At 46.1% G+C, this 13,148-nt stretch overlaps 1 protein-coding gene across 2 annotated transcripts in view; it reads right to left on the bottom strand.

Moving 5' to 3' along the window:
- The window catches only part of GNA13 (G protein subunit alpha 13), a 41,232-nt gene extending 31,581 nt beyond the window's left edge, over positions 1 to 9,651 (bottom strand). Inside the window, exons 1-3 of one of the 2 annotated variants that reach the window (XM_027080470.1) lie at positions 9,280 to 9,393; positions 7,768 to 7,839; positions 6,688 to 6,914 (exon numbers count right to left, since the gene is read on the bottom strand). In XM_027080470.1, the coding sequence (XP_026936271.1) occupies positions 6,688 to 6,914; positions 7,768 to 7,822 (282 nt within the window). In that variant the 5' untranslated portion in view covers positions 7,823 to 7,839; positions 9,280 to 9,393. Of the gene's footprint in view, positions 1 to 6,687; positions 6,915 to 7,767; positions 7,840 to 9,279 lie in introns of both variants that reach the window. The other variant, XM_027080469.1, reaches the window with a different exon arrangement.
- Between the last annotated feature and the right edge of the window lie 3,497 nt (positions 9,652 to 13,148).

Genomic DNA, 13,148 nt, shown 5'->3' with positions numbered 1-13,148 from the left:
TTCACAACAAAGACTGAAGTGAATTGTATCATACACCTAGAAAAAAAAAAAAAATTTTCAAAAAAGGAAATAAAAATCACTGCTAATTTCCAGAAATAGGTACTTTCTAACTGGAACAAAAACTTGCAACAAACTACAATCTGGAATGCTCATAAGCAGAATGAAATATGTGACAACTACATGAGAAACACTGCAAAGGAATTCATAAAAATAACTAAGACTGCTCTGATTATCTCCTCCAAACCAAGAGCAAATCTGCGCAACTGTATACCAGATACGTGCCCATTTCAGAACGTCACTTTCTTACAAAAAATATATGGCTGCTTTTCAGATAACTGGTTGCCATTAAACTTCTATGTTTCAGGGTACGTTAAAAACCATGCTGACTGATGAAACATCAGTTGAGGGTCACTAGTAGTTAGTTTTCAAGGAGGTGAACATTCAAACAGCCTTCACCCTAATGCATGGTGGTTAGGATAAACTGTACCTCTCTAACTTAGTAAATTTACCATTACATTTACGTTTATTACCATTCCCACTGTAACTATAATCTAAGTTCATAAATTAAAAAAGGAATGGCACAAGGAAACTATGGAAAGTTCGGAATACTAAAAACAACTGTGTGCGTACCGGTGCAGCGCTATGTATCTGTAAGAAAACCTTACATATATTTAAAATAACATGCTAGAACTGAACTAGGGGAGTGTTAACTATCAGTGCAGGGTGTTGCTCAGAAGAGGAAAGAGCCCTGGAGGGCTTGCAAAATGGGGCTCTGTGCACAGGCAGTCAGCAGGCTGAGGCTCCAGGGTCTATCCTGTCATCGTTGACTACCTCTGTGAGCCGAAGGAACCTCTCTGTCTCTGAACTTTTTAATCTGTGAAATGAGGACAACAGCCCACATTCCCTTTGTTTTCTTTTACTTAAGGATTAAATGATAGTGTATGTGGTAGAAATAATTAATGTACTCTGAAAAGTACAAAGCAATTTTTGTAAAACATAAGGTGTTAAAAAGTGATGTAATTAATTATCAGCACTTGAAGTAATTTTCTGGAGAAAGAAGCTGGCACCTGTTTGGGGTTAATATGACAAGATACGGCAGATTGGATGGGCTGCTGCTTATCTGTGACAGATGAACAGGGACTGTGCAACGCACGAAGTCCTTGGGCCGTTATGCTTTTCTTAAAAGCAAGCTCACAAGTCTCTCTCCTGAGTTAGGTCCACACTCTAGTAAAGAAGAGCAATAAAAGGTAATATAAAAAGCAGCACAAGGACTTCCCTGGTGGCGCAGTGGTTAGGAGTCCCCCTGCCAATGCAGGGGACACAGGTTCGAGCCCTGGTCTGGGAAGATCCCACATGCCACAGAGCAACTAAGCCTGTGCGCCACAACTACTGAGCCTGTGCTCTACAGTCCACGAGCCACACCTACTAAAGCCCACGTGCCTAGAGCCTGTGCTCCGCAACAAGAGAAGCCACCGTAGTCGGAAGCCTGTGCACAGCAATGAAGAGCAGCCCCTGCTCACCGCAACTAGAGAAAGCCCGTGCGCAGTAACGAAGAAGACCTGATGCAGCCATAAATAAATTAATTAAAAAAAAAAAAAGGCAGCACAGTATTTTACAATCCCTCTTCAGCACCCAGGGTTCGGATATCCCACAGCTAGTCAAGTTTCTACCAAAAATAAAATCATGTAAACATGAACACATCAACTGGATGTAACAAATCAAGAGGTCTACTTAGGTGTGCATGTGTGTGTGTTACACACGTGCACACGTGTTACACACGTGCACACACACGCAAAATCTCACCAAGCTATATGAAAACTATAAGCACGTGCCAAAACAACCTCTTTGTTTTCAACGTAAACAGCAGTACAGCTCTGGGTTTCCAAGGCTTGGATAACACATGACCATTGTGACATTGGATCAAGTTTACCAAAACCAAATTCTATAGACCTAAATTTAAAAATCTCTACAATTCCTAATGTAACATATAATCCTTGTTATATAGGCTGAACTATTTCATCCTAAGCCTAGAATCAGGAGGTTTTTAGCAACTTGAAGTCAAAGTCCTTCTTTCATTTTATTCGTAAAGAAAATGGACAAAACCCTTCTCCAACAGAAAACTGAAAATAGTTTACAACTGAAAGTAGTAATTCACCCTTTAAAGCAAATCCTATCTAGCGTTAAAGAACAAACAAATGCCTCTAACTCTATAGTATTTCAAATCCATACTGCAGTGCAAACAAAGAAACGAATCCCTCAGCCCAAAGGGAAGTTCCTATTCTACTGAGCACTCAGCTCCTTTTTGCAGGCCGCTGCGTGAGGCTAAATAGGTACTTTGTTACACAGACTGAGGGAAGAGCTGTCTTAATGAAAAAACTAGCTCCTCAGCTTGGAGAAGTGTAACTATCCTCAAGCACAAACTGTACTACTTGAGTATGAAAAATTAAGTCTAACCCAAGGTACCACGATAACAAAGAAAATGGTTTCAGTGGCAGGAATTGCAAAGAAAAGCCCGGTCATCACAGGAAGCTGTATTAACGCTGACACCGTCACAGTATGTACAGACGCAGCAGTGCTCCTCCCAGAGTCACACACCTTCTTGTCCTGTGTAACCAGGTCTATGCGTTCTGCTTACATTCCTGAATAAGTAACTGTGTTACACAGTCCAGAACAATCTAACTGGCAGTGACTCCTGCTACATGTCCCCAGTTGCATTGCTTCCCAGCCATCTCTTTAGTCCTCTAAGTTAGCACATTCCCTAGTTACAGTCACGTGAGTTTTCCTAAAGAGAGGGTATCTCCTCAGTACAGTGGCAGGCTATGGTGAATGTACAGCCAAGGCAGAGCATTACAGACATTTAATTGAGACCTAGAAGAGACCACTTCTTAGGATATACTGTCCTCAGTGTGCTCGCTTATACGAACGAGAAAGGCACCATAAGCTGTAACAACAACTTGAATCTTTAGACTTTTCTTTTTCCACAGTAAGTTAGCTTACCCACAATGAGACTAACCAGAAAAGGAAATGTTTGCCTTTGGGAACTAGGGAAAGAAAACATTCATGTTTGCACCCAAAGTTATTACTAACAAACGAACGGCCTGCTAAAAACTAAAAACCAAAGCTGTGATATCACTACCCTACCCTCGTCCCAAAAACTGATTAAAGGGCGGTCATTCATCTTAAGCAAAAAAGCCGTAGGGAGGCTTAAAAACTGCCCCCATTTTTTTGCATTTAAATTTGCATTAATAAATTTAATAATCAAGGGTTAGTTGGAACCAAAAAGGCTACTTTTTCTTATTTTATCTGCTAACTCCTCTCATTTCCCCCATGACTACTTTTTCTATCCAAGATTCAAGAATATACTACATTGTTAAACATAACAAAAAAGAAAAATTGATTCTGTAATACAAGAACTTCCCATCTCCTGGAAAATTAACAAACTAGCATACAGAAACACTCATGTTTCCCAGGAAAAAAATGAGGACTGTTTCTTTTTTTCTAGAAGAATATTATAATTCAGATCGTCTAAAAAAAATGAGGAAATAAAATGTGTCAGGCCCTATGTTAATGAGAGAAAAAGACCAAAAAAAGGCAGACCAAAGGAGATTCTGCTTTAGAGGGAGATGAAAACACAAATCAAAGAGCTGGAACACCAGGTGAGGCACCAGATGGGGGTCGGCACGCAGGCAGGCAGGCAGGCAGGCTAAGGAAAGGCATCCCCGTCCAGCGCGAGGCCCAGGGAAGGCTCCCCGCAGGAGAGGTGGGGCCCGGCGGAACGGTGGCCCCGGAGCAAACCCACCCCACGGCCTATGGCCTGCCACAGATACAGACCACGGGGCTCCTCCCAGGCTCCCCAGGCAAGGAAGGGAGTTGAGGAAACTGTTCTGTTCTGGTTAAGCAATGATTCCGGCTGAATCTGCTTCAAGGGGCCCATGGACCACATGCAGTCACATTAAAATCTGGTTGGCGTTGTTCTAAGTGAAGGGGGAGACCTAGTAACCAGCTACGGGCCTGAAGAACCCAGGTAGAGGGACTCTGTGAAGACGGCCACGGATGCAGAAGCCCAGGGCACGTGGGATTTGAGAGGTCATAGGGTATGTGATGTGGTCTAATGACAGTGGAATCCTAGGCAAGCCAGTGAGAGTCCGGACTCACACGGAGAGGTTGCACTCTGTTCCAGAAGCTGTGGAGAACAAGCAGAGCTTTCTGAGCAGACCTGGCCGTGTCTGGACAAGATCACCTGGGAGTCCAAGCAGGAGGTACCAGGACATGGAAAGGTGGAAAGGAGGGACTGATGCAAGAGACTTTTGGAGGCAGAAAAGACAGGACTTGGGGCTTTGTGTGTGTGGGCGGGAGAAGGAACCAAAGAGGACCCCGAGGAAAAGTTGAAGTAGGCAAAGTGCCTCCCCAGGGTCAACAGCACGCCAAGCACCACAGAGCATCCTGAAGTCTGAGAGCCACTGATCCAGCGCACTCACTGAGCACCTACTACCTGTGCCAGGTATACCATTAACAATGCCGAGGAGACACATGGGAAAAAAAATCCCTGTCCTCCAGGAGTTAACACTAGATCTCTCCCTGCTCCTCTTTCCCTGTGTCTCTACCTTTCATCAGAAAAGAAGTATTTCTGGAACTCGTCTCTCCTTGTCTGTGAGGCCTTCTCTGCTCTGAAAGCATCAGCTGGCTCAAGTCAAGAACCTGCAGGTCCTCAGCCTGAGTGGTTTTACCCATTCGTTCTTAATGGCGAATAAATCCTCAGGAATGCCTTCTCCACAACGATGGCCATGAGACTGTAAGATGTGAACGTTCAAATTCAATAAGTGTCACCGAGGTCCAACTTCAATTAAATGGACTTATGGAACTTTCCCACAGAGAACGTTACAGTACAGCCGTTTGTTTATTCACTGAATCAATATGTAGTGTGTGCTATTACAGATGGATGCTTTTTCCCTGACCTGGAAGGACGAATAACATCCTGAGAAAATTCATAGTGAAAAGTGTGGTTTGTTGAGAAAATGAATTTAGAAGAGAATAAGCAGCACTTAAAAACAGGACGGAGGGGCTTCCCTGGTGGCGCAGTGGTTGAGAGTCCACCTGCCGATGCAGGGGACACGGGTTCGTGCCCCGGTCCGGGAGGATCCCACATGCCGCGGAGCAGCTGGGCCCGTGAGCCATGGCCGCTGAGACTGCACGTCCGGAGCCTGTGCTCCGCAACGGGAGAGGCCACAGCAGTGAGAGGCCCGCGTACCGCAAAAAGAACCCAAAGAAAACAGGGGGGAGGGTAAAGGGAGATGAGAAGGGGTGTGTGGAAGACAAAAATTAACCCCAAGTCTGAGAATTAGATGGAGGTCACTTGTCAAGTTAATTCATAATATTCAACATATAATGCTGCCAGCTACTCAATTTTAACAATTATGTGAGATTGCCCTTGTCTCTCATTAATGGATAAATTAACAGACAAGATACACACACTAAAGAAGAGAACTATACCAGACAATACATAATCAAGTGCTAGGCTGTATGTTACACACCAGGGCCATAATTCAGAGAAAGTAAAGATTCAGGTCTCAGTTTTATCAAGAGCAAACGTGAACGCTCTTCTAGAACTCTTAATTGCCAAGACTGCTGCTGAGTACAAACTGTAACAGCAAGGACTGCTGGCTGCACATCATCTTGCAGCCACACCCAGAAATGTGAATTGCTTTAATGCCAGTGACATCATCAAACAACTTTCTAAGCAGTTTTACTTTTAACTGTCACTTTATTTTGATCACATTACAGTAAAACACTTCAGATCTGAACTCCCTCCAAATTGCATACAGTCTAGATGGCTATCATTCCTGGGACCTTTCCGGTCTTTGGCAAATAAAACCCCGAATACAATCAAAGCATTCACAATTAAATTACAAAACACTTGATTAAAAAAATCTATTTCAATCATTATTTTTGTATCTTTAACCTAGATCAGATCCTTTTCCACTCTCTCTTCAATGTTGTATAATAGCTACAAAGTCTTACGGGAGTCTCGTTTAAGATAAAGTAGATATGATAAATATAAAATAAATTCTAGGTGCTTCCCATGTGAAACAGAGGTATAAAAAATAACAGATTATTTTTGTTTTTTAAGAAGGAACATTTTGTAAAACGTGCTTAGAAGCCTTAAAAAAACACAGCATGCAAATATACAAAAAGCATGACTGTTAAACAGTATTAAGGACTTTAACCTCTTTACAGATTAAATTAATCTGAATCATGAAATAAATACCTCTGAAGACTAAGGATAAAGAGCACATCTGAACAATCAGGTTACTGAACTCTTAATCCAAGAGTAAAAGGTCAGTTTCTAGAAAGATCAATATTGTTGCTGGAATTGAGAGATTACTTCTAAAAGGAGAAAAAAACTAATAATTTGAAAGTGCCTGAGAAAATCATGATGATCTTACTTTCAAAAAGGAAAAATGACCAACTAATTATAACAACTTCACCAAACCTATGGGGTTTACCTTACTTTTATCTTGCTCAGTTTAAAAAGCTCATCTATAGAGCAATCCAAGTTTCTGAGGCTAAAATTCTGGATAGATACATTATATTGTGGAAGTCAGTGAAAAAGGTGTGTTAGAATCAGATGTTAATAAATGCCGTTAAAATAAAATCACAACATTAAAAAAAAAAAACCAAATCTCTTACCAATTGAAATTCTCGACGCCGGTCATAGGCATTCTGTATACCACTGTCTGCCCATAATGCTCTTATAGCAGGAAGATACTGTAAAAAAACTCGAGTTTCCACGATTCCCTGGGCCGTCAAGGGGGTCCGTGTATCAAACGCCATCAGCTTGTCTCCATTGAGGTGGTTTGAGGTATCCCCCCAAGGAATGTGAAGCTTCTCTCGAGCATCTACCAGCACCCTCATACCTTTGTTTAAAAAAAAAAAAAGTGTGATGGGAGTCATTAGATATTCTCAGAGATTTGGTTCTAGTATTATTTCCTTAAACTTCTTAAGTACTCCAGGCCTGCTGCCTCCAAAACTGGAGACCAACATCAAGACAAACAGGAGCAACTTCTCAGAGTGTAAAAAAAAAACTAACAGTTGTTCACAATCATAAAATTAGAGCCTTGCAAAGCAAATACAATTAACACAAGTGCTCCTCCTAAAGGATTTTAACATGTTCTAATTTATAAACTAACTCCTGGGTAGAACGCAGTCACAAGAGAACAAAAACTAGCAAAGGAAAAAGAAATTATGCTGCATAGCCTGATGTCCAGGCTCTGAAGAAAGATCTGCAAGCAAGATTTTATGAGTCTCTCAAAGAGACGTTTATTTATGAGACGTCAAGAACCAAACTTAGCACCCTGTGATCTGCTTGGTCCCTGAGCACCCTGCTTAACCCTGAGTCTTCCAGGATCACATTCAAAGCTCAGAAACTTCTCCCATCTCAAGCTTCAAATCAGTGTAACGCAGAGAATGGAGTCAGACCTCCCTAGAAGGAGGAAGACCAACTGCAAAAAAGACGTAGAAGCTGAGATTTCAACTCACAGAGATTAAATCAAACCCATTATTTCTAACACTAGACTGTTACCTTTAGTCCCTCTTAACAATCACAGGACTATTAGGTCATCTGTTTGGTTAACTGAAAAACCGTTTTGCTGTCAATTTTCTGATCACGCCAACTCAAAAAATGCAGATGGCTAGTGACTGCATCTCATCATCAAAGCTCGAAGTAGGTCACGCGTAGGAGCCCGTGCACATGAAGAACCAGGTGTTTACCTGGCTGACTATCAGTTAACATGCTGGCTCTATTCATTGACAGAATCCCTTCCATTCAGCTGCACCGTTCAGCTGCATGGGGATACAAAGGTACCTTCGGTTAAGGACTGGCTAGGCAGTCTTCGGCCTTGAAAGAGACCTTAATTAGTTTGGTTCTAAACTTGAAGAGAGGATAAATACAACCACTTTTTACAGCTTAACGTCAGAGGTACTAGGGCTGGCTGTGGTCTGTGAGCTCCTGGCCTAGTGCCCTTCCCCCATCCTTACCCCCCCCCACCCCCAAGCAGTTTTCCTCTACTCAATCCCGGGAGAAAAAAAGTGTCACCAAAGAGTGACTTAGGTACTTCCTGAAAAAAAAAAAAACCCTTAAAAAAAACGATGCTTGGATAGGCCTGAAATCTATAACCAGCTCCTATATAACTGTTACCCAGATGCAACACAGAACCCTCATGCACCTGAAGTACCAGGCTCTGTATTCAACTCTGCCAAAATGCCTTTTATATAAAGTACAAAATAGGTGCTAGTGAGAAAAATGAGTGCTAATTATCGCTCCAATGACAAAAATAAAATCCCCTCTTGTGTAATTCTTTGAAAGCCCAGAACTAAAATTCTTGTGTGTTTTTCACCTGAGAACAAAGCTTACTCTCAATTTTAAAAATACCCACAAACAGCAGCAGAGCCTATGGTCTAAGCCAACACTAATTCATTGACTCAACCTGTACAGGCTCCGCATCACATTTAGGCCGAAGATTCTTTGTATCAACACACGATTTCATTTAAGTAGTAGAAACAAGTGTGGTACCCCCTCCCTCCCGCCCCCAATTATTAAGCAAAAGAAGAGTGGAACGTGCTGCATGGTGATTACAGGCAAACATCCTGCCCGACCGTGACACTGGGGCGAAAAACCACCGCTAACTTTTTTAGGCTGACTGTATGGTGCACTCTTTCCTGATAGCAGCACAGTAAATAGGACACCCTCAAGTTTCATATCCTTGCCCCAAAGAGCTGTCACACTTCGCCCTTGAGCAGGGTCTCGGGCACAAGTTTCCTGACTGCGGCGGTTCCAGAACTCCCCGGCTCAGGAGTTGGGAGCAGCCCCGACCCCATGTGACTCGGGTCACCCACCAACCGGGGCGGCGAGGCTGGGCGGGCAGCGCCCCGGCGTGGGGTGGGGATGGACGGTCTGGGTTTGGCTCGTCCGGAGGGAGGACAGGAGAGGTCACCCCACGCTCCGGAGCACCCGGCTCGCCTCACTTCCCTCTCGCAGGGGGCGAGGCCAGCGGCGGGGTTGGGGGTGGGGGACCCGCCGCGCCCCCTGGCCGGGCGGCAAGGGGGAAAACGGGTCGCCCCCGGGCATCCTCTCCCCCGGGCCGCGCCCCCTTCCCGCCCGCCGGGCCCGGTCCTCCGCCAGGGACAGAGCGAACGAGGGCGGTGCCCGGCCCCGCGCCGCGGCCCGAGTCCGGGCCCAGCGACCCACCGGCCCCCGGCCCCCGGGCCCGGGACCCCCGGCACCTTTGATCACGTTGCTGTAGATGGTGGGGCGGAACTCCTCGCGCGCGCGCTGGTCGAAGTCCTGCCCGTGGATGATGCGCATCTGCTTGAGGAAGGTGGACTTGCCGCTCTCGCCCGCGCCCAGCAGCAGGATCTTCACGAGCCGCTTCACGTAGGTCTTCTCCCGCGACAGGCATTTGTCGATCTCCTTGGACTTGCGCTGCTGCTCGGCCTCGCCGCTCGTCAGCACGCAGCCCGGGAAGCACACGGACAGCACGGACCGCGACGGCAGGAAGTCCGCCATCTTGCCGCCGCCGCCGCCTCGGCGGGCCCCTCCGGCTCCTCCGCCTCCTCCGCGGGCGGCGGGCGGCTCCGGCTCGGCGGCTCGAGGGCGCGGAGCGCTGCGGCGGCCCGAGCGCGCTGGGGGAGGGAGGGAGCCAGCGGACTGACTCGCAGGGCGGGCCGGGCAGGGCGGGCCAGGCTGGCCGGGGAGGGAGGGAAGGAGGGCGGGCCCGGGAGGGGCGGTGGCCCCGGGGCGTGCGCGCGCCCGCAGCCTCCCGGGGGCGCGCGCGCACGCCGCGGCCGCTCCCCCGACTCGCGCCCCGGGCCGGAGACTCACGTTCTCTCGCGAGCCCGCGACCGCCGCCGGGCGCGCGCGGGGAGGTGTCGGCTGGGCGGAGTCTTGTGGTCACGTGACCTCCATCGGGGCCGGGCGCCTCCGCCCGGGGCAGGCACCTGGGGAGCCGGACTTTCGGTTGCCCTTGAATTGGCTGCACCCACTTAGGTGCAGAAGGGCTACTTCCGATGGCCCGGGCGGCCGGAGACCAGGTCGCGGGCGCTGCCCTTTGGGCTCCCCAGCCGTTCCCGCCGTTCTTACTCCTGGTTACTCCCCGCCGCCGGCTGTCACGTAATTTCGAAGTCTTTGGTTCGAAGTTATACAAACAGCGAGCGCGAGCTTGGAAAGTTTTTGGTGCATTCTCTTAAAGTGGGTTCCTTGACATCCCAGAACTGTGACCAGACGTCATCCATCCTCCTCCAGCCCCACCCGCAGCTCCCTTTGTCATTCTCAGACCTTGCCGTTCCTCTGAGATGTACCAGGAGCGATTGTTGATGTTTCGTTGATGTGGGTTTCCACCCGAGCTGCCGCGCTGAAATCTGGACAGTAGCTGCCGGAGGGTGAGGTCATGGTGAAAATCCCCCTTCACCGGACACTGTGATACAGGCTCTTCCCTAGAAGGAAGCAGATAAGCAAACAGACCGAGGACAAGAGCCGGCAAATTTTAGGTTTCCTGCCAGATTGCAGAGGATATGACCAGCCGAGGGACTTTTTTTCTATCTTAGTAGCGGATTCAGGCCAGGACACCTGAAGGGCTGCCAGGAGACAAGCGACAAGTGACAGCTGGCTTGGCAGAGAGACTGCCTCGCAAGGACCCCGGAAGCCGACTTCTTCTCTCTTAGTATTCTAGTTTAAAGTGGAAAAAGGCATTTGGGTCGGTCTCTGCTTATGGCAGTGCAGCCCTAATGCTCCTTGATTGGGGCTTCTGGGGCTCAGAAACTTCTGTGTCAGGCACTGAGGTGAGAAGGAGGTCAGCAGTCTGAGAGGCTCATGAACACGTTTAAATTTAAAAATCAGTGCTAATCAGTTTACTGGCCGGGTTGGGTTAATGGCTGAGGAGCCTCATGACTCGGTAAATTGGCTGCAGTAAACAATACCTACAGTAGGATTACCTCCTGTTGTCCTGGCCGAGCCCACAGGGGTGGATAAGCTACAATATACAAAGTAGGGTCAGTTCAACTCCAGTATCTGTGGATTGATAGGATCAGAAGCACTAGGCCATGCCTTCAGGCAGAATCGATGGTAAAAGTCCACCCGGGATGCAAGATATTTCTGTAGCCTCAGCTAGTGTTTGGGAAGTTCTGTTCTCCAACCATGAGAGGACAGACCTCTGCCCAGGACAGGGATATAGCATTGGCCCCCAAACACCCATTTCTATGTGGACTTCAGATGCTAATTTGAATTCTACAAAAGCAGGAAGAGAGAAGCCTATCAGTTAGTTAGTTAACATCTTTTTTTCTTTTTCCAGTAGTGTGTGCAACATAATTGGAGAACCAAGGATCTCTAGGAGGCAGGAAGGTATTCCCGCCCTGCCAGTTCATGTTGTGACATGTAGACCAGCAGAGAAAGTTGTTCCAAGCCCTGCCTGTAACCTTCTGTTGGAACGAGCTTGGCTCAGATCAAGCCCAGCTGCTCTAATCAGTGTTTCTGAAAAAAAGAGACCTCTTTGGGCCCAGCCTGGAGTCTGACTGCAGTTGTCCAACTGCTTCTAACTGTCTGGTCATCAAGCCACCTTGAAAACATGAGCATTAAAATGAGCTAGAGGTTTGGTGACTCCTCGGAAAGTTAAACATAACAATTGCCCTATGACCCAGCAATTCCACTCCCAGGTATATACCCAAAAGAATTGAAAACAGGCGTTCAAAGAAAAAAATGTACACCTGTGTTCATGGCAGCACTGTTCAGAAGAACCCAAAGGGGTGAACAACTCATAAATCCATCAATGGATGGATGGATAAACAAAATATAGTGTACCCATGGAACGCAATTATTCAGCCGTGAAAGCAAATGGAGTACTAACACATGCTACAATGTGGATGAACCCTGAAAACATTAATGCTACATGAAAAAGCCGGTCACAAAAGGCCACACAGGTAAGGCTCCATTGATATGAAATGCCCAGAATAGACAAATCCATAGAAACAGCAGATTAGTAGTTGCCAGGGGCAGGGGGAGGGGGGAACAGGGAGTGACTGCTTAATGGGTATATGGGCTTTCCTTTTGGGGTGATGAAGATGTTTAGGAACTAGATAGCGGTGATGGTTCATTCACAGAACATTGGGAATGAACTAAATGCCCCCAAATTATACACTTTAAAATGGTCAAATGATGAATTTAATGTTATGTAAATTTCACCACAATAAAAAAAAATGAAGTAGGGAAAACAATAGTTTCCATAAAAGTCTTTGGATTCATTTAACATTGTGCAATATTCAGTGAATAGAAGTGTGATTATGGTTTTTGGGGTTTTTTTTTTGGCCGTGCAGCTTGTGGAATCTTAGTTCCCTGACCAGGGATTGAACCTGGGCCCTTGGCAGTGAAAGCACAGAGTCCTAACCACTGGACGGCCAGTGAATTCCCTGATGATGATTATTTTAAAGTAGTGCTAACAGTTTAAATTATTTGCACCAGAAGCAAGTCCACTCTAGCTGTTGCTTCAGGTTACGTTGTAATGATATTAGTGATATTCTAATTTTCAGATAGTTTCATAACCAAAAATAAATTCTGAACTTTTTAAGGGAATATAGAGTTTGTTGGTTGGAATTGGATTGGCTGGCTACTCCATTTTCAATAGACCCAGATGTGAATTCATTGGAAACATCTGTATTAGCCAGTTAATCCATATGCAAATGAGGGGTTCAGATGACCAGAGGAGCTGTGATAAAATGATTAAACAGTTAATTAGTTGCAGTGCTCTTTTCTTTCTGGAAACTCTAAGTCTAGTGGCAGTCTTGCTAGATAAATAATGAAGGTGTGACTAAAATTGTAGAAATGCATTTCCAGATGGCTTTTCTACTCTAATGTGGGCACCTTATGAAGGATCCTTTCTAGCAATACTGTCGATTCCTGAAATCTACTATTTGTTTTTTTTTTTTTTTTGGCTGTGCTGCTTGGCTTGCAGATCTCAGCTCCCCAACCGGGGGTTGAGCCGTGCCCCCTAGAGTGGAAGCACGGAGTCCTAACCACTGGACCACCAGGGAACTCCAACCATTTGTAACTTGCTGTGGGAACTGAAAGAAAGTTTTCCTATCTTATAGTCACAGTTTTTAAAAAA

This window comes from Aethalodelphis obliquidens, unplaced genomic scaffold (genome assembly GCF_003676395.1).
Source record: "Aethalodelphis obliquidens isolate GAN/ISIS:26980383/991018 unplaced genomic scaffold, ASM367639v1 scaffold44, whole genome shotgun sequence".
Classification (NCBI taxonomy): Eukaryota; Metazoa; Chordata; class Mammalia; order Artiodactyla; family Delphinidae; genus Aethalodelphis; species Aethalodelphis obliquidens.
Note: the sequence above shows the minus strand (reverse complement) of the source record. Positions and strands in the feature narration are given on the sequence as shown.